General features: G+C 38.0%; 2 protein-coding genes across 2 annotated transcripts; both read right to left on the bottom strand.

Moving 5' to 3' along the window:
- Window positions 1-481: 481 nt before the first annotated feature.
- On the bottom strand, window positions 482-7,206 carry LOC149050058 (titin-like). The gene is made up of 7 exons (XM_089192069.1): window positions 6,972-7,206; window positions 6,510-6,782; window positions 3,419-3,700; window positions 2,680-2,949; window positions 2,248-2,553; window positions 1,399-1,876; window positions 482-888 (listed from the first exon to the last, which is right to left on the bottom strand). Exons 1-7 carry the CDS (start codon window positions 7,204-7,206, stop codon window positions 555-557), a joined length of 2,178 nt encoding a protein of 725 aa, XP_089048195.1. The 3' UTR covers window positions 482-554.
- Window positions 7,207-22,828: 15,622 nt separating this feature from the next.
- LOC149050057 (uncharacterized) lies at window positions 22,829-26,357 on the bottom strand. Its single transcript, XM_089192061.1, has 6 exons — window positions 26,339-26,357; window positions 25,785-26,066; window positions 25,047-25,316; window positions 24,615-24,920; window positions 23,748-24,225; window positions 22,829-23,235 (listed from the first exon to the last, which is right to left on the bottom strand). Exons 1-6 carry the CDS (start codon window positions 26,355-26,357, stop codon window positions 22,902-22,904), a joined length of 1,689 nt encoding a protein of 562 aa, XP_089048187.1. The 3' UTR covers window positions 22,829-22,901.
- Between the last annotated feature and the right edge of the window lie 566 nt (window positions 26,358-26,923).

Raw genomic sequence — 26,923 nt, 5'->3', positions numbered from 1 at the left:
TTGCAGCGATGCTTATCAGTTATCGTTGACTTTTTACAGTTTACCAAGGCTGTCTTTGCGACAAAAGGAAACTTTAAGAGACCATTACCACTAATCGTCTTCGCAACCATTGGTGCAGTGTAATGTCTCTTTCGCTCTCAATTTTATCATGATTCTTTTAAACCCCAAGGGAAAAATAAAAAGCCAAGACACACTAAGCAATACATGTTGATCTCAAGGATTAAATTAGTCCAATCAAAATGTTTGGGAAAAGTGCATAGGAAGCGATCTTTTACACGTATAGGTCACCTTACAATGTTCTCTGACATGCGAGAAGCTCACAAACTTTTTCCAATTCAGATCCAGTTTATACTTTTACTACCCTGTCGCTGCAATTCTCGCGTGATAATGATGATGAAAAGTCTTTGCCATCTTTTCCGATGCATTGCTTTGTGGTTGTGTATGATTTTCGCGAATACCATGACTCTTCCATGACACTCACTGAATAATTGAACTTTTTAATTGTACTTTTTAAAAACCAAAACGATTACATAAGGAAGCAAACAAACCAAAACCTATAGGGTACTATAGGCACTATAGTAGTCGCTCCCTTCGGTGGACGTCTCGGTCTCTAAATATTCTTCGGTTGGAGGTGGGACGGTTGGCCCGGTAAGCGAATCGTGAGCTGGTATAATACCACTGTAATGGGGTCCGTGCCCGTACGGACTCAAAGCGGACGACGGGATACGACTGTTCATGTTCGCGTACGTATTGCTGATGGATAAGTCGTCCGCGTAAGATGGATATGCTTGGTTAGCGGATGTGTAGATGAGGTCATTTTGAATTGAGTCAATTGGTTTCTGCAATACAAGATGCTTCCTGGGTGGTCCTTCTTCAACTTCCTGATGTCTGTCATTTAAAATGTGGCAAAAAAAGATGTAACAAACAAATTCAATGCAACTTCACCACAAAAATATGTAACTAGAAAAAGGAAGAAAGTATTTCATAGCAGCTTAGAGTTTAGATACTGACTCCTTGTGTAACAGGTTCATCCGATGTACGTTCCTGAAGTCAGGTGAGGCAAAATCGATAAAGTCAGCGGTAACATTTAATTGAAAATTGTTCCATAAGCTGTGTCATGATAAAAATTATATTACATGTTCCCAAGGCTAAGATTAAATTTAAAACTGGAGATTTACACTCAAAATAGCCAGGCGATACAAATTATCATTAAAAATCCATCTAGAAATAAAGGTGGTTTTTAACCAGATATGTTTGCGAAAAGGTTAAATGTCCTTTACATGTATTTCTTTCTTACATATGGGCTTCAGATATAACCTAATTTTTGTTTCTTTGTCTTCCCTTCAATTGTAATCCGAGATAGTATTTAGTACTGTGATAATATGCTTTTTTGTTTACCTTTTTTCCTTCTTTCTCAGCCTACCAAAGTTTTTGACCAACACAAAGATTAAAAGAACCAATCCCACTCCAGCAACAGGTATAATGTACCACTCGCGGGAGAAAAATCCTAGGAAGATTTCGATGTAAACCAGAAAAGTGTTCGTGATCGCCCAAAACTCTGAATCCTCTGAATCCTCTGAAACAGCAAGGGACAAACCTTCTCCATATAGCTGCACTTCAATGATTTTTCTTATCTCGCATCTGCCCTCTTTGAGTAAAATTTCGTAGATTCCCGCTTGCTCCGGGCTTGCTTTTACTATTTCCAGCTCGGTTTTATCAGCGTTTAAAAAGGTGTAGTGAGGGTCCTTATCGTTCACCAATTCTTCACCATGCGTCCAAAATAAGGCGCCCAGGTCTGATTTCTCAACTTTCAACATAGCAGAATCCTCAGCCTTTATTTTAATAGGACTCTCAACCGAGGTATTCAGGAATACATCTGCAGAATAGTAGAATTGGGATGATTAAATTGTCTGTCCTTTTAAAAGTATGATTGTTGGATTATTTTGACAATAAAACGCGCCACAATAAACCATCTATGGCAAACTAAATCCAAATGATTAAATTATCTCGAAAATCGAGTGACAATCATTTGCATCCGTTAAGGTCATACAAACATAATTTAGTAAACTTAAACATTTGAACAAAAAAAAGAAGATAAAAATAAATGAGATAGAGGGGAATAACTAAGATGAGAGAGAAAATAATACGGAGAAGAGGAGAAAGAAATGAAGGAAGAGGACAGATGGGTAAATATTTGTGTACGGGAAAGGGTAAGGACGTTTTCAATTCATAAGTAAATTTTCTTACCACTAACTCTTAAAACAACAGAAGTAAAGGAGTATACAGAGTCGACAGGTGACCCATTCTGCATTAAAACTGCAAAGGCGGTGTAGTTTCCAGAGTGAGAAGGTAAAGCATTGTGGACATACAGCGCCGTATTATTCATCCGCAGAGAAAAATGCTCGTTTTCGTGTACTTCAGGAACCATGTTATGACTCCAAATAACGTGGAAATCATAGCCATGAAAATTGCTGTTAACTTCTACTGCAAAGGAAGCTTTTTCACCAACACAGATGTCTAAATGAGAGTTCATCGACCAAATTTTGATTTCCCCTGTGGTATGAATGTATAATCAGCATAAGAAAAAACAGTCGCTGGCTATTCTAAACTTTATATTTACTTCATTTTGACCTATCACAACTTCCGGGAGCTTGAAAAAAATGACCAAACAATACAGACCTGTTTGGACTCGAATTTCTTTACGTTTCACACATCCGCCCTCTTTGAGGAAAACCTCATAAACTCCTGCCTGCTCCGGGCCTGCATCAGAAATTTCCAACTCGGTTTTTCTGGGAGTCAAAAAGGTGAGGTGAGGTTCGCCACCAGACAATAGGTTTCCATTGTGCTTCCAATCTAAGGTGCCCAAATCTGATTTCTCTACTTTCAAGATAGTGTTATCACCAACCTGTACGATAACCGGACTTTTGACCAAAGTGTTTAGGTAGGGATCTGCAAAATTGATTCGGAAGCCAGAAAACTTGCCATTTCTGCTTACCATAAACACGATTTATGATACGTTCTTATCAATGAAACACATTACCAACGCTGATCTGAGATGTAACAAATATTAGCATATGAATTATGATGTTAATGAGATGCCTAGCTTTATTCCTTCTAATGAAATAAAATATAGAGCAGGAAAAGGAAACAAAGTTAGGAAATGAGGAAAAATTAAGAAGGGATGCGAAAAAAAAGGATGGGAGGGGTGGGTGGATGGATGGGCAAACGGATGGATGGACATACCGATTGCAGATGGATTAGACATTCAGATGGAGAAATAAATAAATGGATGGATGAAAGGAAGGAAGGAAGAAGAGAGGATTCCATGTACAGAATTGAAAAGAATAAAACTGTCGCAAAGGTCTGTATGATGTTTCCTAAGAGACTATATTATGTTTGCAAGTAGCAATGATCTTACCACGAACTTTCAACTCAAACGAAATGGACTGAACCAAATACCACTCTTTAGTTTTAACATAAAAAGTATATACTCCAGCATGTATAGCTGAAGCGTTGATTATATTCAGAATTTTCCCATCCGCCTTCTCCTCAAAATGTTCATTTTTCGGCAAGTATGAGTGTTGTTGTCCCCAGTAGTATCTAAGGTTATATAAATCGCCGGTTAAATCGATCTTGAAAGAAGCGTTTCCACCAACACAGACGTTGTCAACAGAACTCAACGATGAAAGTTTAAAGTTTCCTGCGGTGTTAAAACAACATTGATGAGTGTGAGGTATGATTTCACAGCTATGTCACCGTGAACTTCGCCTTTCAACGCTGAGAAAGATGACACACTTTGCTTTCATCGACTGAATCACTATCATTGCATATTTGTAGGATTTCGATGCACCTAGCTGATTTTTGCAATGGGGCTGGCCTACAAAAGGTGGAATGCCAATTTTAGAGATAAATTTTTAAAGAGAGTGGTAATTATGGCCTCATTTTAAACCTTATGACAGCTACAAGTCCCACTTATTTGAGAGATGCCCATATTCCTGATCAAAATGCAGAAAAAGAAAACTCGCCTATGAGCCAAGAAATAAGAAAGCTGTTCGTTCCGTAAGACAACAATTAACCGGGAAAATATCAAACGTATAACCATAGAGCGCAATTATCCTGCGATATTGTACAGTTAGTTATTTTGTACTGTAAAACACCTGTTTAACCGGTCGGCTGCGCCCGCTACGCTTCTTTATCCTCATAGCATTTCCCGCCTTCCAAGAAATGACACTTGGCACCAAAAGAGGGGTTGGATAATAAATAACTTATTAGACCTTTTAGTGTGAAATATTGCTTAGTTATTTTACTCGTTGTTTGTATTTTGATAAGCCTAAAGGTGCTCGTCAAAATACGGTACAACTCGTAAAAATACTCAGCGATACTACACACCAAAATGTCTAATAAGATATATATATTCTGATTGCAGTTATATCATTGGTTTTAGAGGAGAAGTTTGTAGCATTATGTCTCCATAATACTGGAAAGCAATTACGACTGTTATATGCTGGCTATTCTTAAGCGCAATTTAGTAAGTGTTATCATCCGTGTTACTTATTTGAATAGCCAGAACAAGCTATCTCAACTGAGTAAAGGGGGTAAGTTTCTAAAGATACTGTGGTGCTACGTCGGTAGGAGAGTATAACAGGGTAATATCGACTAAGTTGATAACGTGAATTGGTCAAAGTAAAGAATTTCAAAGCTGGCGTTTCGAGCGTAAGCTCTTCGTCAGAGCGAATGGAGGAATTGTGGGCTGTATGTGTGTTATTATGCAAAAAAGGGGGTTACGCTATTGGTGAAAATATGGTGACGGGAAAACAAAAATCAATTAGTTGAATGAAAAGCGCTCGTTGATACCGGAGGCATTAGGAGTGCTGATTTGAAAGATAAAGTTTTTGGTTTAAAGATTTGCGACTTTCTGAACTACCTCTGCGAATTGTCATATGCTGCTTAGAATGATAAGGGAGATTTAGAGTCTAGCGACTGATTTGGATGCGTCCATGTCATATCTTTCTGCGTCGCGAAGGTGTTCTCGGAATTGGTCATCTAAAAGTCTTCCTGTTTCACCAATGTATAACTTTTTTAAATAAGTGCAAGTTATGCAATAGATGACATCGGCAGAGGTGCTCGTGAAGTGATCAGTGACCTTGATGGATCTCTTGGGTCCCAACCTTTTCTCAACGTTATGAATGAATGGAAAAGTTTTGCACCGTGAGCGAGTGCATTTGACAGTTCCAGGTTAGTCATTGGTTTGAAATCAACTTTTGACCAAAAAGCTGCCTATTTGTTTTTTACGCGTTTAAATGAAATTATGGAGGTTGCGAAAAGACAGTGCCAGTTTCTGAATCTTTTTTACGTAACCTAAACTACGTAAACGACGAAGACTGAGAAACTGTAAAAAAAGTATAGAGTTCTTGATATGTAATGGATGCAAAGATGAATACAACAAGTAACTATGTGAATTTGTAGGTTTGTAGTAGTGCATAGACCGTTGCCTTCAATTAAAATTTTGATGTCCAGAAAAACCGAAGAAGTGTCGGAAATTTCCCAGGTATAATTCAGAGCCGGAGGAGAGAAATTGACAGCGCTTATAAATTGAGTGAGTTCCTCTCTGGTAGAGGAGGTAGCTCCGATGCAGTCGTTAATGAAGCGACCGTAGAGTTCAGGTTTTGAGCCGTTGTACTGACCGAAAATTGGTCGTTTATCGTGTTTTTGACGATGTTTTAGTTGATGAAAGTGAGACCTTTGTCAACTTTATCATAACAAGAGGTGTCAGAAAGTTATCGCAAAGCCTCTTCTTGGTAGAGTTCGGCCTCCCTAACAACGACTGCGCCTCCTTTTCGGCCGCTTTGATAACTGTGTCTTTGCGTTCTTTTAGACTTTTTAGTGCCAACCATTCTTCCGAAGAAAGGCTGAAAAATTTAGCGTTTCGATTGAATTTAAGTTTGTTAATATCGTGATAACATTTTTTTGATTAAAAAATCTTAAGATGCGAATTGACCCTCTGGGGGAGTCCATTTCGACTGAAGTGTTTTAAAAAGTATCTTTGTTCGAGGTGTTAAAATCGTCTTCCTTATCGTAAAAAAGGCATTTAACTGAATGCGGCGAAGGATATTTTCAACATCTTGCTTAAATGAAAATTGGTCGGGTTTTTCGGAAATGGGAACAAAATTTAAGCCCTTACTAAGAACTGATCTTCCTTCGCCGCGGAACTTTTCAACGCCTTGCTTAACTGAAATTTTGTTAGGCTTTTTGGAAAAGAGAACAAAATTTAAGCCCTCACTGAGAACTGAATTAAACTTATCTTCCTTCGCCGCGTTCGAACTACAATTAGCGTAGCTCCATTTCTGCATATAAACACACACAGTTCGTTTATTCCTCTACCCGCTCTGACAAAGGGCTGACGCTCCAAAAATCGGCTTTAAAACTCTTTTCGGTGGCCAATTTACGATATCAACTCAGTTGATAATACTAAATTACCCGATCTCAACTGAGCTTACTAACTCACAAACCTATTATATCCACATTAATTTCTTTCTTCAACTTGCATTCGCCTTCTCTGAGTATAACCTCGTATTTACCCCCATGCTCCGCTCGGGCATTAGAAATTAGTAGTTGGGTTTTACTTGGATTTAAAAAATTTAAACCAGGTTCCTTGCCGTACACATCCTTTCCATTATGCGTCCATGCTAAAAAGCCCAACTGTGATTTCTCAACTTTCAAGATGGTTGAAGTTGTACGCATTATCCTTACGGTATCCGGGACAAGACGTTTTAAGTGGACTTCTGTAAGATAGAGATAGAAGAGTACTTTTCGTTTCATGGTATTGATAGAATTGAAATTGTGCTATTTGATAACAAAAATAGAGAAGTTAAAAGATTTGGGAGGGAGGATCGAATAAAGACCACTGATATCTTTACAATTACTTTGTTCTTTGAAAGGGCACGGAACAGTTTGTATAAAAGTAATCTTACCTCGCACTGTCAAAAGGAACTGTGTTGCGCCAAGTTTACGAACATCACTCTTTCGATAAACAGTTGCATAGTACCATCCTGAATGAACAGGCAAGGCGTCGTATACAACAAGATATATTCCTCCATATCCTATACCATAATGCCCTCCGTTCTTGACTAATTTATTTTTGTAACGCCAGAGTACGTTGACATCATCTTCATGTTCACCAGAAATCTTTACTCTGAGTTTAGGCATTTGACCAGCACAAGCATCAACAGTTGGGTCGAGTGACCAAACTTTATAGCATTCCCCTTCTATTAGAGAAATAAACTTATAAGTATATAATCATAATAATAAAACTTTATTTAAACACAGTAAATACCTAAAGCCAGAGGCTTGTGGGGTCGTGTTAAAACAAAATTAATATGACATAAATAATATTAATAAATAATATATATAAATTTATCTAAAAATATAAAAATTTATATACAACTTCTTTTAAATATTAAAGCAATATATGTCTCAGACACTTCTAAGCAGTCACTCCGAATCCAACAAACACCAACAAAAACCGATAGTTTATTGATTTCTATGGATATTCGTCGAACTCAGAATGGCTGCCCAACAGTGTCTGATGGTTAAGTCAATCAATCCCAATAAGATATTTAAACATTGTTTTAAGATTGACTCAACCATATCTCAAGAATACATATACGTATCGTTATATTTTGGTTTACACTGATCAGTTAAACCATCAAAATTAAAATAAAAGAAATCACGTGACTTAGTTAAAAGTTTACAGAGATGCTTTGTACTCTTATAGTCTACGTAAATATCATTCTGGTTCTAGAGAAGAGTCTTTCAAGTCGTGGAATACTTTCTTTATTCCTGAAAGCAATAATCTTTTTTCGTCTTTGAATTTTCTCTTACCAGAGAAAGGGCCCTTTTCGGAGCAAAATTTGGTGATAGGGTAAGGAATTAACACACAAAAAGGGCACTAGGGCCTGCATTATTCTTAGCTGTTGTCAGTCTGCAACGGAATCAGGACCAATCATTGATTTTTCAGTGTACACTTTTGGTGTTTCAAAGAAAATTACAACCATAGCTTCCCCGAAATCATGTCTTACTCTGACACTTTGTAGAGCCTGTACGACCATAATGTTTTAGAGTCCACCAGTGTCAGACCATGCAACGCATAAAGTGAACTGCCGGATAAACCACGAGACAAAGTTAAATTTAAAAAAGGCAAATACTTGGGAAAAACTTAAGGTTAATAGAATGCAGCATAACGGAAAAAATATTCAAATCATGTCATTTCACGGGAATAACTCTCATTACCACAGCGGTTACTAATTTTAGGTTTGTACTTTCAAGTGTTGATGAGAACTTGCTCGTTCTCTTTTGTTCTCTTTTTGTCTCGTGTATTTTTTTTAACAAAGTCGCATGGTTTATTTGTTATACAGCTAAGTGAAGAGAGGTTTTTCTTACCTTTACACAAAAGGAGAAAAAAGAAGAACACAAACGTCTTGAAAAGCAAATCCATTGTCAGTAACAAGTCGATCGCCTCTAAGCTGGTCAATTTGTTCTTCAAATCCTTTCAGAAATATGATTGTGATGCAATGTAGAATGTTTTGCGCGCGCGGTTTTTCGGTTTTGGATGATTTTTTCTACGGTTTTGCGGTTTCTAATAGGCTCCAACACCTCCCCCTCCGCTATCAAACTGCGAAACAATACCGCATCAAAATACGAAATTAAGCCTTCTTCATAAATGGGTATCAGTCACCTTATTTCATTCATTGACAACGTTACGAAGTACCTTAATGGTTCGCAAGACCCAAGCATTGCTGTTTCTGAAGCTATTAATTAACTTTCCCCCGACGATGATGTAGCAGCTGCTCGATTGAAACCCAAGGCGAAAGAAGTTTATGAAATCTCAGGAAGCATCCTGGCCATCGATATCAACAAACAACATGTCTGAGTAAACTGCGAACATCGCAACGACTACGATGAAGACACCCCTGATGACCTTATACACTGTGTTCCCCCTGCAAAATAAGCACGCTTAAAGTAAGCCTGTCAGTGGATGTATCAGCATATATCATTAATATTATTGCTGATGAAAATAAGGAAAACTTGAGTAGGTTTTACTGCAACCGAGAAACCCTGGATGGCATGTTTCAGTCACTTCCGGAAGTCGAGGGATATAATCTCGAAACAAAGTCAAATAACATGTCCAGGAAATTAATAGTCCAAACTCTCCTCTTGGTAAAACAAATCTCATTTCAGATTTACATGGAGGACAAAAAAATGAAGTCAATGAAGATAAACAAGTAAATATACTTTGTCATCCTCACTGTCGCTGTTGCTAAAATTTAATAATGCCATTTACGCAAAGAAGTTTGCAGCTTTTCTGATCGTCACAAGACTTTTCTATTCCTCGGAATGTTATTGTTGTTGATAGCAAGTTATTGTTGTTGTTTTTGATCACAAATTATTCTTGCGATCAAAGAAGACAAAGAAATTAAGACAATGAAGGTAAAGAACTAAGTATTAATAATTTGTCATCCTCACTGTTGCTTTTGCCATTTTAATAATGCCACTTAAGGCAAAGAAATATGTGGGTTTTCTGGTCCTCACAAGACTTCTCTATTCCTCAAAACGTTATTGATCACAACTTGTTGTTTTTGTCGATCGTTAGTTATCCTAGCAATCAAAGAGGACAAAAACTATGTAAATGAAGATATAGAACTAAATATACTTTGTCATCCTCACTATTCCTGTTATAATAATTTAGAAATGCCACTTAAGGCAAAGAAGTATGCAGGTTTTCTAACCCTCACAAGACTTCTCTATTCCTGAGAATATTATTGTTGTTGATCGCAAGTTATCATTGTCGTTGATTGCAAGTTATTCTTGCGATCAAAGAGAATAAAGAAATTAAGTTAATAAAAACAAATACTAAATATACTTTGTCATCCTCACGGTTGCTGTTGCTATGACTTAATAATACCACTTCCCGGAGGTACTCCCTTATATAAGCTATATAGGTGTGCTGCCCCAAACAGTATAGTTTTTTAGTTATTCCGGTCTGGAAACGGGTATGGATTTTGGACATTTTGGCCTGAAATTAGGTATTTTTTGCCTGCTTGTCTGAAATAGGTAATAGATTTTTGCCATTTTTAAGAGTCTGGTCTGAAATTGGGTAGGGAAAATCGCACATTTTGGTCTAAAATGGGTAAGAGTTTAAACAAGCGGGTGGCACACCCCCACCAGAAGTTGTTCTTGCGATCAAAGAGGACAAAAACATTTCGTAAATGAAGGTAAAGAAATAAATATACTTTGTCAATAATGCCATTTAAGACAAAGAAGGTATGTGGGTTTTCTGATACTCACAACAATTCTCTATTCCTCAGAATGTTATTGTTCTTCATCGCAAGTTGTTGTTGTTATTGTTCAACCATAAGAAAAGTTATGGGAGGGGCTGAACATAGAATGAAGGATTTTTATAGTGGGCACTGTCGTAAGCACCAATGTATAGCCCAATACTTTTATGCATCATTGGCCCACTTGCTTGTTCTACTTTGGCTTGTTAGCTCAATTGGTAGAGCGCTGCACCGGTATCGCAGAGGTCATGGGTTCAAATCCCGTACGGGCCTGAAATTTTTTTCAGGTCCTATTTACAACTAATCGTTTCAGTAGTGTTCATAGCTGCGAGGATCTCCTAATTTCATCTTTCCACCGCAGTGCAAATATGTGAGTTATATTTTCTTGAGAAATCAGTGCCTCCAATAAACTTAACTTTTCTTTAAACGGACATTTATGATTTGAGGGAGCTTTCCGAAGTACACAGCTGGATATTGAATTGTCTTTTTGTGACAAATGGTTTTTTTTACGGTCGAACCAGGCCAAGACTCCATGAATGGATCGATTATTTATATTGAACTTTCTAGCTTTCGTTAGTCAGATTTCGAAATTCAGTATTCATGCATGCGTAGTAAATAATGAATTTATGTGTCAAATTAAGAATTCGATATTACTGCATCTGTTGGAACTTTCTCCATTCAAAAGTTTGAAAGATTTTCCAATCTAACGAAATTCTGAGATGCTGTAGTTTCTAAAATTCATTGCTAATTACGCATGCAGGAATGCTGAATTTTAATTCTTACAACACAAAAATATGCAAATGATCTAGCTATAAATGGTTGCTATGGGTTTATTCTTGTCCTGGTTCAACTGAAAAATAGCTTTTCATGTCTGGTGTTGGAACTTTTACAATAATTGTTGTAAAGTAAAATTTGTATGTTTCATGGACAACCAAACAATCACACCAGAATTTCAAATTAGCCTGTTTCTGTTCTCTGTTGCATGTGCAGCTATCAATCACAAATAAACAAAACAAACAATCTTTTTTTGTCTAAATGTTACCTGGAATCTTTTTCAGTACAAGAAGGGCACTCCAGAAAGGGGTCAATTATGGGATTCTATTGCTAGTAATTTAAATGCAATGGATTACCCAAAGTTTAAAGTTGCAAAACGGTTATGTCACGATCGTTGGACACTGTTATGCACAAAGTATAAAGGAAGGATGTCAGAAGAAATCCAAGCAACTGGAATAGATGCTGAGGTTGGAGAACTTGATGAGATCATTGAACATCTTATTGGAAAAGAAGATCATGCTATTGACAGTGATAAAGAAGGAAAGAAGAAAGCTGAAGCTGATAAAAAGGCAGCAGAAGAAATATGGATTAAGGCTATGGAACGGTTTGGAAACACCAGTAAAAGAGGTGGAGAGGATGGAGAGGAAGGAGCCAAAAAGAAATCAAAGTGCTCTGTGAGCAAACTCGTGAATTGACATATGATTTTTTAGATTATGTTTAATGTTATCTGGTTTAGGGAATTTTGTGGTTGATTGTCATATCTAGAGTATGAGCAGTACTTCAGTGTTCGCTAATGTAGCATAGAAACAAAGTAACGTTGGGATAAGAAGGCATTACAATTGAAATGATCATGCTATTACATTTGACAAGGGTGGATGATGTCATGTGTTTTAAACGTCTATCATTTTTGTTTCTGGTTCAAAAGAAAAGGTTGGAAGTAAATGTGGGTGAAAAGTGAAATTTACTGTCTTTCATTGTAAATATTAGAAAATAAAGGCAATATTGTCTAATGAAAACATTAACGATTCCCTCTTTATCAAATGAGAAAAAAGGGGACGAGTTTTGAGTGATATAACTAAGCCAAGCCTGCCACCGTCATCTTGGATCTCCGCCTGGGTAGATTTAAGTCACGTGCTAGGCAACGTATCATCAATAACAAGATAGAATTTCATTTCAGGCCTAGCTATTTATCAATTTTGTGGTATGTAACTTTCGCATTTTAGTACGTTGTATGTATGTTGAATCTTCAAATTGTCTTGAAACTTAAAAGAAAATTGTTCTTTAAAAATTCACTGAAAATCGGTAGCTAAAAAATTGTTTGTTTAGGTGTTATTTGATTTTCGTGTTAACTTGTAATTTCGTCAGTCGTCGGCATCTTCTGTTGCTTCACACAGGAAAAATACACGCGACGAAACGTAATGATCAATTTTGTCCTCAATCTCACAGAAAAAGCTTTTGAACATCTGTAAACTCCGAGCGCTTCGCAGTAAGTGATATTTTCAATGAATCTTCGGATTGTTTTCAAGTTCAAGGACTGTAAATTAAATTATGAAAAACGAAGGTTGTTCTGTTATTTCAGTGTGAATCCTTGCATGCCTGCTAGTCGCTGGCGCCGCTTGTTGAAACTAAAACGAAAAAAAAAAACTCTTTTAAGATTATCATTGGCTTCTTTTTCACCCCACCACTATTCTTAGCAACAAAGGTCGCCATTTCGTCTGTTTATTGCTCGCCAAAAACTATCAAATGCACTCAAAAGCCTAAAATCTAAAAAAAGTTTACAGGAATCGACCAATCGAGCGAGCGAATGCCATTCCCCACATCGTATCTATAACTCGCTCTTGCGCATGCGCGCAATTCACGAGTTAAAAAAGGAGAAGTGGCAGTGATGCAGTAGAATTTCTCAGAGAAAAAGCAAAGTTAGAACATTCTCTGAGAGAGGAAGAGCTACAGTGAAGGAAAGATCAACAAAGCCAAACACTGTTGATATTACAGCAACAACAGCAGATGAATCATGCATTGCTCACCCTCATGGAAAAAATGTTGCCTAAAGAGAAGAATTAATTGTTAATTATCATAACTCAATTTGTTGTTGTAGGCCAATGGTGTCCTTTTGAATGGCACTTTGCAGAGAGAGATTTTAATTTATGTTCATAAACTTTCATAGGACAATGGCATTTATGAAAGAAATGTTTACATTTTCATGTTATAATCATTTAAATTCGCTCATTATGATGAATGCCTTTAGAAACTTTGGTGGCTTCTCAGTCATGCAGAAGCTGGTACGAAAAAAGACAAATTAGGCTTAAAAATTTTGTTGTTAATTTATTGGTCAAAATTGTTCGACTGTACATGTTGAATATAAGTTTATAACAAGAGTCTGAAATTTTGTGTCTCACAAACTCTACTAAACCCAACAACCCTTGACCATGATAGGTTTATATGCATTTTTTTTAATCAGCTAATTGGGAGGGGTTGCTCCTCAAATTTCATAAGGTAACCAAGTTATTGCATATCATAACTGTTTCAAGTTATAAATTTTTATAAGAAGATAAAGTTCTCTTTTCTTCAACACATCAGCTGTGCAAAATAGTCTTGCAGGGTGGGAAGCTCAAGGTCAAAAAATTGTAGCAGTATTATTGCCATACAAGCAACTCAAAGCATTTTGGAGAAGCGCACAAACAATGTACATCTTTCCAATGCTGCGCATTCCTATCTTGAGATTCTTTTTGAAATCCACGAACTTGAAATATTTTATGATATCTCCAAATAACCACTCTACAGACACCCTTACTGAACTCGTCGAACTGTTGTTTGCTTCCATCAAGGGAGTAAGGTGGGGGTTCTGGAATGGCCCCCGAAGATAGACTCTTAGGGGGTAAGCAGGGTCGCCATACAAACACATTGGTAGCCCTGTTTCTGAGTAGGCATAGGCTTCCAGGTCGTGAAGTGGCCCAGAATCATGCAACATCCCTGCATCATGCCTCCTACCCTCTAAAGTAAAGAAAAAAAGCAAAGTAATAAACTTAAGGTATTTACTGTATTGATCAACCCATAGCTTCCTAATTTTAATATACAGCAACAGAAGTGATAATAGTGATCTTTTGTTCTTACATTTGCTCCAAACTTGTAAGATCAAGCAGTTCTTTTTATATACTGCCGTATATAGGCAAATGACTTTTCGTTAAATTTTAGCCATGTCCTTAAAAAAAACACTGCATCAGGTCATTCAAATCAATGCTACCCCTATTTTTGCGGACAGTGTTAAAGTAATATTGTTCAATGGCACTTACCCACATAAAACGAGAAATTCATCGTCGGAAAGTAAATTTTCAGCATAACACGGCAGTGTTAATTCTCTCGTTTCTTTAAAAAAAGTCATTTTTTCCTTTGGAAGGCCACGCCGTCGCTGTCTGAATTTCATTTACGCTAAATTCTCGAAAGGAAACACAATCGTTGGCAAGCCCCGTATCCAAGATTTTAGGGCTCAGCACACTTGTTATTGAGCAAGGCTTAAAACAGCGAAAGGGGTGTTCTTCGATACATTTCTTTAATCCTGTATGAAAACTCTAAGAATTTTAATTTTATTATGAACCAATTCATCAATAAATTAAACTTTCTTCATGTTGAAGTTTATCAAAATGAAATATCACGACGCTTATCTACTGTATTATTCAGTGTGATTTTTTGTTACTGTCGTTTTTACCGTGATTGAAAACTTTTCTGCGAATTGAAGTCAGGTATGAAATAAAATTGAGAATAGCTCAAGTATGCACTTTTTTTATGTTTGAAATTTTTTATCAACGCCGATGAAAACTAAGACAAGAAAGTCATGCTCTCGCTTCGAAATAAAATGACAGTCAACTTGACTTCGGCACGGCTTTCTAAATCGACTAATTTGATTCAGTCTTGAACGACTTCACTCATTAAAAAAAATTAAAATAAACAAAAACAAAAAAAAACAAACAAAAAATAAAACAGTAACGAAGTCTAACCGTTTCGTTGGGACTAGTTTGAGTTAATTTCATTCTTTCACGGATAAATAGGAACTCATCGTAAACAACTCCATCATTGGGTCGCTTGGTTCCTACGTGGTTTCGCCATAACTCCTGATAATTCCGTTCAAAATGCATTTCAATTATAAGAAGGTGGTGCTCAAAAGAGATTTCCTGTCATAATTGAGAAGAATATTCAGTAAACAAGGGGAAAAACGACGACGATTTCCAAACTATCCTTTACAGAATTATGAAGAAAAACGAGTAGTGCTGAAATCTAGTAGCACGAAACGAATGACAGCGACACAAATCATAGAAAAAAAAGAACTATGTAGTAGGCTTAAAAATTTGATAGATGAATCAGCAGACTCGAGACTAAACTGGAATGGAATAGTTTCAAAGTTTAATCGCCATGTGGATTCATATTAACAACTTACGTGCCGTATCTATAACTATCCTCTGTTGGCGCTTGTTACATAACTCTCAAAGAGGATAATTTCGTTGTCCTTAGAGTGGTCTCTGAAACCAAAGATTCAAAGGTAATGGTGATCTTTAACAAGCCGAGGTGAGGATTCTCGATGCAAAGACTGCTAAATCACTTTTCAACTCAACGCGTCGACGTTCTCGACACAGTTTCTTATCGACATTTTTACTGCGCGCGCCGTTCTGAAATGACGTTCCCGTCCTCTTGCTTTAGCCTTAACAGGAAAACCAGCGAAATGGCGTCCTGAACTTGATAGGGAGAACGGCAACGCTAACAACGGAAGTCGAAATAGAGTCGTGTCCAGATTATCCGCGCGCTTTCCCGTTCTGAAGTGACGTTCCCGTCCTCTTGCTAAACCACTATATTCAGCGAGGCGGTGTTCGATGGTTCTCGTTGATACCTGAAGTAACTCGGCAATTTGTGGAACTGTAAACCTCAGGCCAATCAGTGACTGTAGCTGATCTTGCGTAATGTCATATGATGTGCGACCTCATATACTAGTGTTGACTCTAAGAGTTCTCGTTGACGTTCGGCTTGAGTTTTTCAGAATGTTTCTTAATGCGGAAATGTTTCGATACACATCATATGGCAATCTCATCAGAGAATCCAAACAATTAACAGCGTTTAAGATTTGATATATGTTCCCTGGTGCTTCATCGATATCCAACGTTTCAACGGGGTTTGTTAAACTACAACAGACATTTTCAATTTTCAATTTAACGGCCATTGACAGCATCGTCGCCGCATTCGCAAGGTCGTCCGCCATGCTGACGGAAGAGTGAGAGGAACGCGGCAAATGACTAGTTAGCAGGTTTTGCTCCGTAAACAGGGCTGGGTTAGTCTCCGAACTGCTGCATCATATTTTTTCAGTAAAGAGCACCATTTACCAAAATTGACTCGAGCCAGCATTTACAAAAGTAAAGAAATCATTAAAGAAGATTCTTAGCACCAATTAAGGAAAAATAGCCACAAATTACATAAAATAGGGGCAGCATTTACGCAACGATAGGCACCGTTTATGAAAACAACTGTCACCATTTTAAAAAACATGGCAGCATTTACAATATTATAGGGACCATTTATAAAATCGAGGCACCATTTAAAAAAAAACGTAGGCAGAAATGTAAGCACCATTTACGAAAATGCAAGCACCATTTTACGAAAAAACAGAAGGGCTGAATTTTGGCGGGAATGGCACCTCATATCGCCTGCGCATTACCTTCTCCCTAGATCCCTCGCTCCTCCATTAATGGCTGAGATAGTGCCCGTGGTACAGTTGGTCGCGCATGCTAAAAGTAGCACCTTGTACGGTCGGTCGTACGGTCATACGTCCAAATTTTTTCGGCTTGATGGGTTACTACTTTTTCGTACTATTTTGCGCGCTGCGAACTCTGCTCTAAATTTTTGTAATTAGTCAATTCTTCGTTTGTCTCGTTTCTTATGTGTCCCAACATATCTGTAACACTAACTGTGTGGTTGAGGTTCTAAAGACGAAAACAGGGTGCTTTTCTCATTTAAAAAGTAGGATAAGTGATTGATTGTATCTTTGCGTTAGCGTATTGCTATGCATACAATTTTAACGTACCATAACTGCTTTCTGACACCTAATGACTTCTTGGGTAATTGTAATTTTAATGATACTTTCTAAAAAAATCACAACGATTACATGACGAATTAAAAGATAAAATAATCTAGTAGTCGCTGTCATAGTCAATGTCGCTCCCGTCACTGGACTTCTCTGCCTCCGTGAATACTTGATTCGGAGGTGGGACAGTTGGCCCCATAAGTGAATCGTGGCCTGGTGTAATACCACTGTAATGGGTTCCGTGCCCATAATGACCCAAAGTGGGGGACGGGATACGATTTTTTATGTTCGCGCACGTATTGTTGATGGTTAAGTCGTCCGCCTACGCTGAATATGTTTGGTCAACGGATGCGTAGATGACCTCGCTACCAGCTGCCTGGGTGGTGGATTTTCAACCACATAATGTCTTTCAACATGCTCCCAAAGTTTTTCTTTTTTAACGTCCTCATGTCTTTCATTTTTGTTGGGGCTAAAAAAGATGGGTGCAATGAATGAATTTAAACGTAAGCATAACATTTTACCAGAAGGGGAAAAAGTATATAGTAGCTTAGTGCTCAGACATTGATTCTTTAAGGGCCTGTTTACATGAAAGTGGGGGACCCCAGGTAGGTGAGGTAACCCGCCTAGCCATGATCGAAAAATAAAGCGCGTTTACATATAATCTTACAACCCCGGGGTGCTGGAGTGAGGTTTTTTTAGGTTGCTGTTGCGCTTGCAATTAAGGAGTTTGAGTAGAGGCGTCCCAAGCTCACATCTCGAGAAAGACGAAAGATTAATTCTCGGACACATATGTATTTATTCATGAAAGCGTCACGCGTTATTACGCGGTGTTTGGTTTCGCGAGGAACCGTTGACTTAATGCGTTAAACGAAATAGTTTTGGAAACCAAATATGGTTGATTTATAACGCTAAATATTCCGAAATGTGAACATTTTACACTCCTTGGGTGTCCGTTGCGGTTTCTGGTGATTTCTGCCATGAGACGGCTAGGAAATGTACAAAGTTTTAAAACATACATGCTTCGCTTTTGAGCTTTTTGCCATGAACGCGACCCCGGCTAGACGGGTTACTCCACCTTGACACGTTTACATGGCAAATTGACTCCCCGGCTGACAGGGTTACCCTACCTATCATGTAAACGTGATCAAAATAAAATAAGAAATTATATGGACAAGCGGGTTACCCCGCCAAGACAGGTTACCTCACCTACCTGTGGTCCCCCACCTCCATGTAAACAGGCCTTAAAGATCGAAAACCGTTCGATGGGTTTATCAGAATTTAAGTTAAGGACTAAGAAGACCTCGAGTGCACCTGATAGTTACACTTTTAAAGACATGCGGAAAAAAGACAATAAAAACAAAAAAAAAAAAAACAGGAGTGCATGGTATGTCACTAAGGGCGGGAATGGGGGATGGGAAATTGAAAATAGGAAATCAAGTTTAAAGAGAAAAAATGATTTTTTCTTATTAGACTTACTTTTTATAATGCGGAACATATATTTTTCAGCGGTCATTATCAATATCCAGATTCTCTATCAAAAACGCTTTGGGTCAAAATTAAAGAAACGGAATAAATTGATGACAAGGAAAGAAGTTACCCTGACCAGTTTCGTTAAGTCACTATCTGAAGTTTAGCGCAATACGAAAATAATCTCTATGATAATTTCACTCAAATTCCCGAAGGAGGGAATCCCAAATCGAGGCTCCGTTCGGGTTTTTGTTCACACTTTAAGGAAGAGGTTATTCATATCTGTGGGAAACCCACAGAAGTTCAGGAGTCTGATACATCACGTGCTAAAACTATTTAAGTAGATTACCATTTGCAACCTTTTAAATTAATTATCAGCTTGGCTTGTCTTAAGGACGTGCGATTATTCTTAGATATGATTTTTCATTTTCGCTGCAACTGCTAGCTGGAACCGCTTCTGATCAAGAAAACCTCTATCAGGGCCGAGTCGCACTAAAGTGAATTCAAGTATTTTTCATTTTTTTGCAAACCAAAGATTGGCAACATTTTTGCTCTTTCCAAATTTTGGAGGCGGTCGCATCAAACTAATATCCATTGATGAAAACTTCACTGATTGAATCATACGTCAATCACAAACCTTCCTCACTCTAAAAGAAATAGAAAAAAAAATATCGCGAGAATTTTTTCGTTTCCGTTGACACTTGCGCTACCTGTGCTGGCTTCAATACTTGCTACGGAAGGAGAATTTCTCGTAGAAGCCATATGTTTTCTAAATTGCTGCCAGTTTCACCGCTCCCAGGGTACGAGTCACAGACATTTGAATTAAAGCGGCGCTCAAATTCATTCCACTCGAAAGAAAAAGGATCAGGTGGACGAGGGAAATTCTGCCATCGCACGCCAAATAAGACTAGCGGACCAAAGTAATTTTTTTCCAGGTGAAATTTTATCCTTGCATATCTTACATATCATGACAGCTAAACATGAATGTTTTGGAAGCCTCCCTTAGCGAAAATTTGGTAAGTTTTTCTAATCGAATGTTTTTGAAACAAAAAAGCGTGGATATTGGTTATGACCACTGAAAAAAGATGAAAAAAAAACCGCATAACAAACAATAAGTCAGAAAAATATATATTATCCCATTTAAATTTCCTCTTTCATTTTCCCATTCCCCATTTTTCATTTTCTAATTCTCATTTTCCATTTCCCATTTTCCACTGCCCATTGCCCATTCTCCATTCCCCGTTCCCCACTCCCATTCCCGATTCTCATTGCCCATTGCCCATTGCCCATTGCCCATTGCCCATTGCCCATTGCCCATTGCCCATTGCCCATTGCCCATTGCCCATTGCCCATTGCCCATTGCCCATTGCCCATTGCCCATTGCCCATTGCCCATTGCCCATTGCCCATTGCCCATTACCCATTGCCCATTGCCCATTGCCCATTGCCCATTGCCCATTGCCCATTGCCCATTGCCCATTGCCCATTGCCCATTGCCCATTGCCCATTGCCCATTGCCCATTGCCCATTGCCCATTGCCCATTACCTATTACTCATTGCCCATTGTGCATTCTTCATTTCCCGTCCCCAGTTCCCCGTTCCCAGTTCTTCCGCTCTCCATTCCTCCTTTAACCCTTTAACTCCCAAGATCTCATTAGTTATTCTCCTTACTGTCTGCCAAACGATTCTCATTATGTCAGTTTGGAAAATTTGGATCAATTAGTAATCCCATGGTTGACAATTTTCAGTTATTTTTTTTATTTAAAAAAAAAATAACATGTATGTTCTCCTACAGAGAGTAGTATGTTGCTCGCACCAATCAGATCTTTTAGGGTATGTATCTCGCACCAATCAGAATGTCGTTTTTGTTCTTTGGTTTGAGAGGTGTTCGAATTTCATCGAAGTGATAAGGGATTCGGAGAGAGCGGTTCGTAAAATGGAATCATCTTTTAGAATAAGAAATGGCTTTTCTGTGAACCTTGGCACATTAAATACCTTTTTAGAACAATGACCCAAACAATTTCTCTAGACTTTTGAAATGGCACAAATTACTCGATACATCAGGCCGGGAAAAAAATCGATCTTTGACAAATAAAACCAAAAGAAGAACTGCAGTTGAGGACTCAAAGCAGGGTCAGTAGACAAACCCAAACACGACAAGCGGTGGCGATTATTGTCCGAGAATCAAGCCATATTATACCACTGCTGAAGTTATCATGTCTATCTCATATCTATCTCAAACGTTCTACATTAGTTATTCTTAATTATTATTTAACTTTCATATACTGTACGAATTCCAATTTTCTGATTGGCTAACTTGTACCACGTGATACTGGGTTGTTAAGAAACAACCTCCTTGAGGTCATCATCGTGGTGTAATAGCCGTAGTATAGATTCAACGCACCTCTGTCATTACACCTCGGCTTCGGCTGACTCAAATGTGACGATTTATCAGATGCAGACATTGATTCTCTTCTTGATGATGCAATTCCTAAAAACATCAAGAAAGCAACTGCCTGAGGAATATCTATTTTGAAAGGTGACGTTGCGAATTTTAAATTTTTCATTCAAGCTAGTTGAGGTGTTTAAATTTAAAATCAACATTCTGTCTGGTCTACCCAGTATATATTGGTTTCAATGCAGTGTTTCTTTGTAAATTGTCGGGATTTAACGGTACTCGTTCACAGACAGTGAACTCGAAATGAAATATCTCGTTCATTTCATTTCGGAAAGCCGTAAAACTCTAGAACAAAAATTTATCTTCCAAATCGGCACTCTTAATCTCCACGGTATCAACGAGCGCTTTTCATTCAACCTATATTTTTCTTTTTTCTCGATATCATTTTCCCACTTATAGCGTGGCTTCATTTTCTGTATGTAAACCCACACACAACCCACAATTCCTCCAATCGCTCTGAAGAAGGGCTTGCGCTCGAAGCGTCATCCTTGAAACTCTTTACGATGGCCAATTTACTGTTTCAACTAAGCTGATAACACTAAATTACCCTGTTATACTCTCCCGCCGACGCAGCTCCACAGTTTATCTAAAAACTTACCCCCTTTATTCGTGCAGGTAAATCCCGATAATTCACTCGCTGAGTGCGTTAACCTGTAATTAAAGGTCTTAATAAGACCACAGAACGAATATGAAGCTTATAAGGGTGTTTGAGGTTGAAAATATTAATTTATTACATATCAATTCATCGAAACCTAAACGAGTTCTTTGAAGTCATCATGATAATTAGAATCGCGATCCTCAGTTAGGGCGTAAGAATCCTAAAGTCAGCGTTGATACTGGTGGACTGGGAAAGTCTAAACGAAAGGACCTGGGATGACTCGAAGTGACAGGTTATACTAGCAAGTCAATGACTGAGTAAGTTTGGTACTTTGGAAGAGGAGCTGTATAGTGACTTGATTTTCTATGGTGTAATGAGGATCATCCAACACAACATGCGCAACAGCGCGTTTTTTTCTTTGCGTCTTTCACCGCAATGTACCACTCGCCCGTAAAATCTCCATTGAAGACTACAGGTATTTACTGTCAACGATTCCAATCAACTTGGAATCCTTGGACTCTGTAGAATCCTTAGATCTGTTTTGTTGTAACTTATAAGTTCGGCTGAGTCTTTTCAACGTATCTTTCAGTACGGTTAAGAGAGGATGTCTCATAGGGCTGAGTTACAGAGAACTCGATGGCAATTGGGTGTATTTTTTGCAGCGATGCTTACCAGTTATCGTTGACTTTTTACAGTTTACCAAGGCTGTCTTTGCGACAAAAGGAAACTTTGAGAGACCATTACCACTAATCGTCTTCGCAACCATTGGTGCAGTGTAATGTCTCTTTCGCTCTCAATTTTATCATGATTCTTTTAAACCCCAAGGGAAAAATAAAAAGCCAAGACACACTAAGCAATACATGTTGATCTCAAGGATTAAATTAGTCCAATCAAAATGTTTGGGAAAAGTGCATAGGAAGCGATCTTTTACACGTATAGGTCACCTTACAATGTTCTCTGACATGCGAGAAGCTCACAAACTTTTTCCAATTCAGATCCAGTTTATACTTTTACTACCCTGTCGCTGCAATTCTCGCGTGATAATGATGATGAAAAGTCTTTGCCATCTTTTCCGATGCATTGCTTTGTGGTTGTGTATGATTTTCGCGAATACCATGACTCTTCCATGACACTCACTGAATAATTGAACTTTTTAATTGTACTTTTTAAAAACCAAAACGATTACATAAGGAAGCAAACAAACCAAAACCTATAGGGTACTATAGGCACTATAGTAGTCGCTCCCTTCGGTGGACGTCTCGGTCTCTAAATATTCTTCGGTTGGAGGTGGGACGGTTGGCCCGGTAAGCGAATCGTGAGCTGGTATAATACCACTGTAATGGGGTCCGTGCCCGTACGGACTCAAAGCGGACGACGGGATACGACTGTTCATGTTCGCGTACGTATTGCTGATGGATAAGTCGTCCGCGTAAGATGGATATGCTTGGTTAGCGGATGTGTAGATGAGGTCATTTTGAATTGAGTCAATTGGTTTCTGCAATACAAGATGCTTCCTGGGTGGTCCTTCTTCAACTTCCTGATGTCTGTCATTTAAAATGTGGCAAAAAAAGATGTAACAAACAAACTCAATGCAACTTCACCACAAAAATATGTAACTAGAAAAAGGAAGAAAGTATTTCATAGCAGCTTAGAGTTTAGATACTGACTCCTTGTGTAACAGGTTCATCCGATGTACGTTCCTGAAGTCAGGTGAGGCAAAATCGATAAAGTCAGCGGTAACATTTAATTGAAAATTGTTCCATAAGCTGTGTCATGATAAAAATTATATTACATGTTCCCAAGGCTAAGATTAAATTTAAAACTGGAGATTTACACTCAAAATAGCCAGGCGATACAAATTATCATTAAAAATCCATCTAGAAATGAAGGTGGTTTTTAACCAGATATGTTTGCGAAAAGGTTAAATGTCCTTTACATGTATTTCTTTCTTACATATATGGGCTTCAGATATAACCTAATTTTTGTTTCTTTGTCTTCCCTTCAATTGTAATCCGAGATAGTATTTAGTACTGTGATAATATGCTTTTTTGTTTACCTTTTTTCCTTCTTTCTCAGCCTACCAAAGTTTTTGACCAACACAAAGATTAAAAGAACCAATCCCACTCCAGCAACAGGTATAATGTACCACTCGCGGGAGAAAAATCCTAGGAAGATTTCGATGTAAACCAGAAAAGTGTTCGTGATCGCCCAAAACTCTGAATCCTCTGAATCCTCTGAAACAGCAAGGGACAAACCTTCTCCATATAGCTGCACTTCAATGATTTTTCTTATCTCGCATCTGCCCTCTTTGAGTAAAATTTCGTAGATTCCCGCTTGCTCCGGGCTTGCTTTTATTATTTCCAGCTCGGTTTTATCAGCGTTTAAAAAGGTGTAGTGAGGGTCCTTATCGTTCACCAATTCTTCACCATGCGTCCAAAATAAGGCGCCCAGGTCTGATTTCTCAACTTTCAACATAGCAGAATCCTCAGCCTTTATTTTAATAGGACTCTCAACCGAGGTATTCAGGAATACATCTGCAGAATAGTAGAATTGGGATGATTAAATTGTCTGTCCTTTTAAAAGTATGATTGTTGGATTATTTTGACAATAAAACGCGCCACAATAAACCATCTATGGCAAACTAAATCCAAATGATTAAATTATCTCGAAAATCGAGTGACAATCATTTGCATCCGTTAAGGTCATAGAAACATAATTTAGTAAACTTAAACATTTGAACAAAAAAAAGAAGATAGAAAGTAGAAAGAAGATAAAAATAAATGAGATAGAGGGGAATAACTAAGATGAGAGAGAAAATAATACGGAGAAGAGGAGAAAGAAATGAAGGAAGAGGACAGATGGGTAAATATTTGTGTACGGGAAAGGGTAAGGACGTTTTCAATTCATAAGTAAATTTTCTTACCACTAACTCTTAAAACAACAGAAGTAAAGGAGTATACAGAGTCGACAGGTGACCCATTCTGCATTAAAACTGCAAAGGCGGTGTAGTTTCCAGAGTGAGAAGGTAAAGCATTGTGGACATACAGCGCCGTATTATTCATCCGCAGAGAAAAATGCTCGTTTTCGTGTACTTCAGGAACCATGTTATGACTCCAAATAACGTGGAAATCATAGCCATGAAAATTGCTGTTAACTTCTACTGCAAAGGAAGCTTTTTCACCAACACAGATGTCTAAATGAGAGTTCATCGACCAAATTTTGATTTCCCCTGTGGTATGAATGTATAATCAGCATAAGAAAAAACAGTCGCTGGCTATTCTAAACTTTATATTTACTTCATTTTGACCTATCACAACTTCCGGGAGCTTGAAAAAAATGACCAAACAATACAGACCTGTTTGGACTCGAATTTCTTTACGTTTCACACATCCGCCCTCTTTGAGGAAAACCTCATAAACTCCTGCCTGCTCCGGGCCTGCATCAGAAATTTCCAACTCGGTTTTTCTGGGAGTCAAAAAGGTGAGGTGAGGTTCGCCACCAGACAATAGGTTTCCATTGTGCTTCCAATCTAAGGTGCCCAAATCTGATTTCTCTACTTTCAAGATAGTGTTATCACCAACCTGTACGATAACCGGACTTTTGACCAAAGTGTTTAGGTAGAGATCTGCAAAATTGATTCGGAAGCCAGAAAACTTGCCATTTCTGCTTACCATAAACACGATTTATGATACATTCTTATCAATGAAACACATTACCAACGCTGATCTGAGGTGTAACAAATATTAGCATATGAATTATGATGTTAATGAGATGCCTAGCTTTATTCCTTCTAATGAAATAAAATATAGAGCAGGAAAAGGAAACAAAGTTAGGAAATGAGGAAAAATTAAGAAGGGAGGCGAAAAAAAGGATGGGAGGGGTGGGTGGATGGATGGGCAAACGGATGGATGGACATACCGATTGCAGATGGATTAGACATTCAGATGGAGAAATAAATAAATGGATGGATGAAAGGAAGGAAGGAAGAAGAGAGGATTCCATGTACAGAATTGAAAAGAATAAAACTGTCGCAAAGGTCTGTATGATGTTTCCTAAGAGACTATATTATGTTTGCAAGTAGCAATGATCTTACCACGAACTTTCAACTCAAACGAAATGGACTGAACCAAATACCACTCTTTAGTTTTAACATAAAAAGTATATACTCCAGCATGTATAGCTGAAGCGTTGATTATATTCAGAATTTTCCCATCCGCCTTCTCCTCAAAATGTTCATTTTTCGGCAAGTATGAGTGTTGTTGTCCCCAGTAGTATCTAAGGTTATATAAATCGCCGGTTAAATCGATCTTGAAAGAAGCGTTTCCACCAACACAGACGTCGTCAACAGAACTCAACGATGAAAGTTTAAAGTTTCCTGCGGTGTTAAAACAACATTGATGAGTGTGAGGTATGATTTCACAGCTATGTCACCGTGAACTTCGCCTTTCGACGCTAAGAAAGGTGACAAACTTTGCTTTCATCGACTGAATCACTATCATTGCATATTTGTAGGATTTCGATGCACCTAGCTGATTTTTGCAATGGGGCTGGCCTACAAAAGGTGGAATGCCAATTTTAGAGATAAATTTTTAAAGAGAGTGGTAATTATGGCCTCATTTTAAACCTTGTGACAGCTACAAGTCCCACTTATTTGAGAGATGCCCATATTCCTGATCAAAATGCAGAAAAAGAAAACTCGCCTATGAGCCAAGAAATAAGAAAGCTGTTCGTTCCGTAAGACAACAATTAACCGGGAAAATATCAAACGTATAACCATAGAGCGCAATTATCCTGCGATATTGTACAGTTAGTTATTTTGTACTGTAAAACACCTGTTTAACCGGTCGGCTGCGCCCGCTACGCTTCTTTATCCTCATAGCATTTCCCGCCTTCCAAGAAATGACACTTGGCACCAAAAGAGGGGTTGGATAATAAATAACTTATTAGACCTTTTAGTGTGAAATATTGCTTAGTTTTTTTTTACTCGTTGTTTGTATTTTGATAAGCCTAAAGGTGCTCGTCAAAATACGGTACAACTCGTAAAAATACTCAGCGATACTACACACCAAAATGTCTAATAATATATATATATATATTCTGATTGCAGTTATATCATTGGTTTTAGAGGAGACGTTTGTAGCATTATGTCTCCATAATACTGGAAAGCAATTACGACGGTTATATGCTGGCTATTCTTAAGCGCAATTTAGTAAGTGTTATCATCCGTGTTAC

This window comes from Pocillopora damicornis, chromosome 2 (assembly GCF_964200805.1).
Source record: "Pocillopora damicornis chromosome 2, jaPocDami1.2, whole genome shotgun sequence".
NCBI classification, from domain to species: domain Eukaryota; kingdom Metazoa; phylum Cnidaria; class Anthozoa; order Scleractinia; family Pocilloporidae; genus Pocillopora; species Pocillopora damicornis.
Note: the sequence above shows the minus strand (reverse complement) of the source record. Positions and strands in the feature narration are given on the sequence as shown.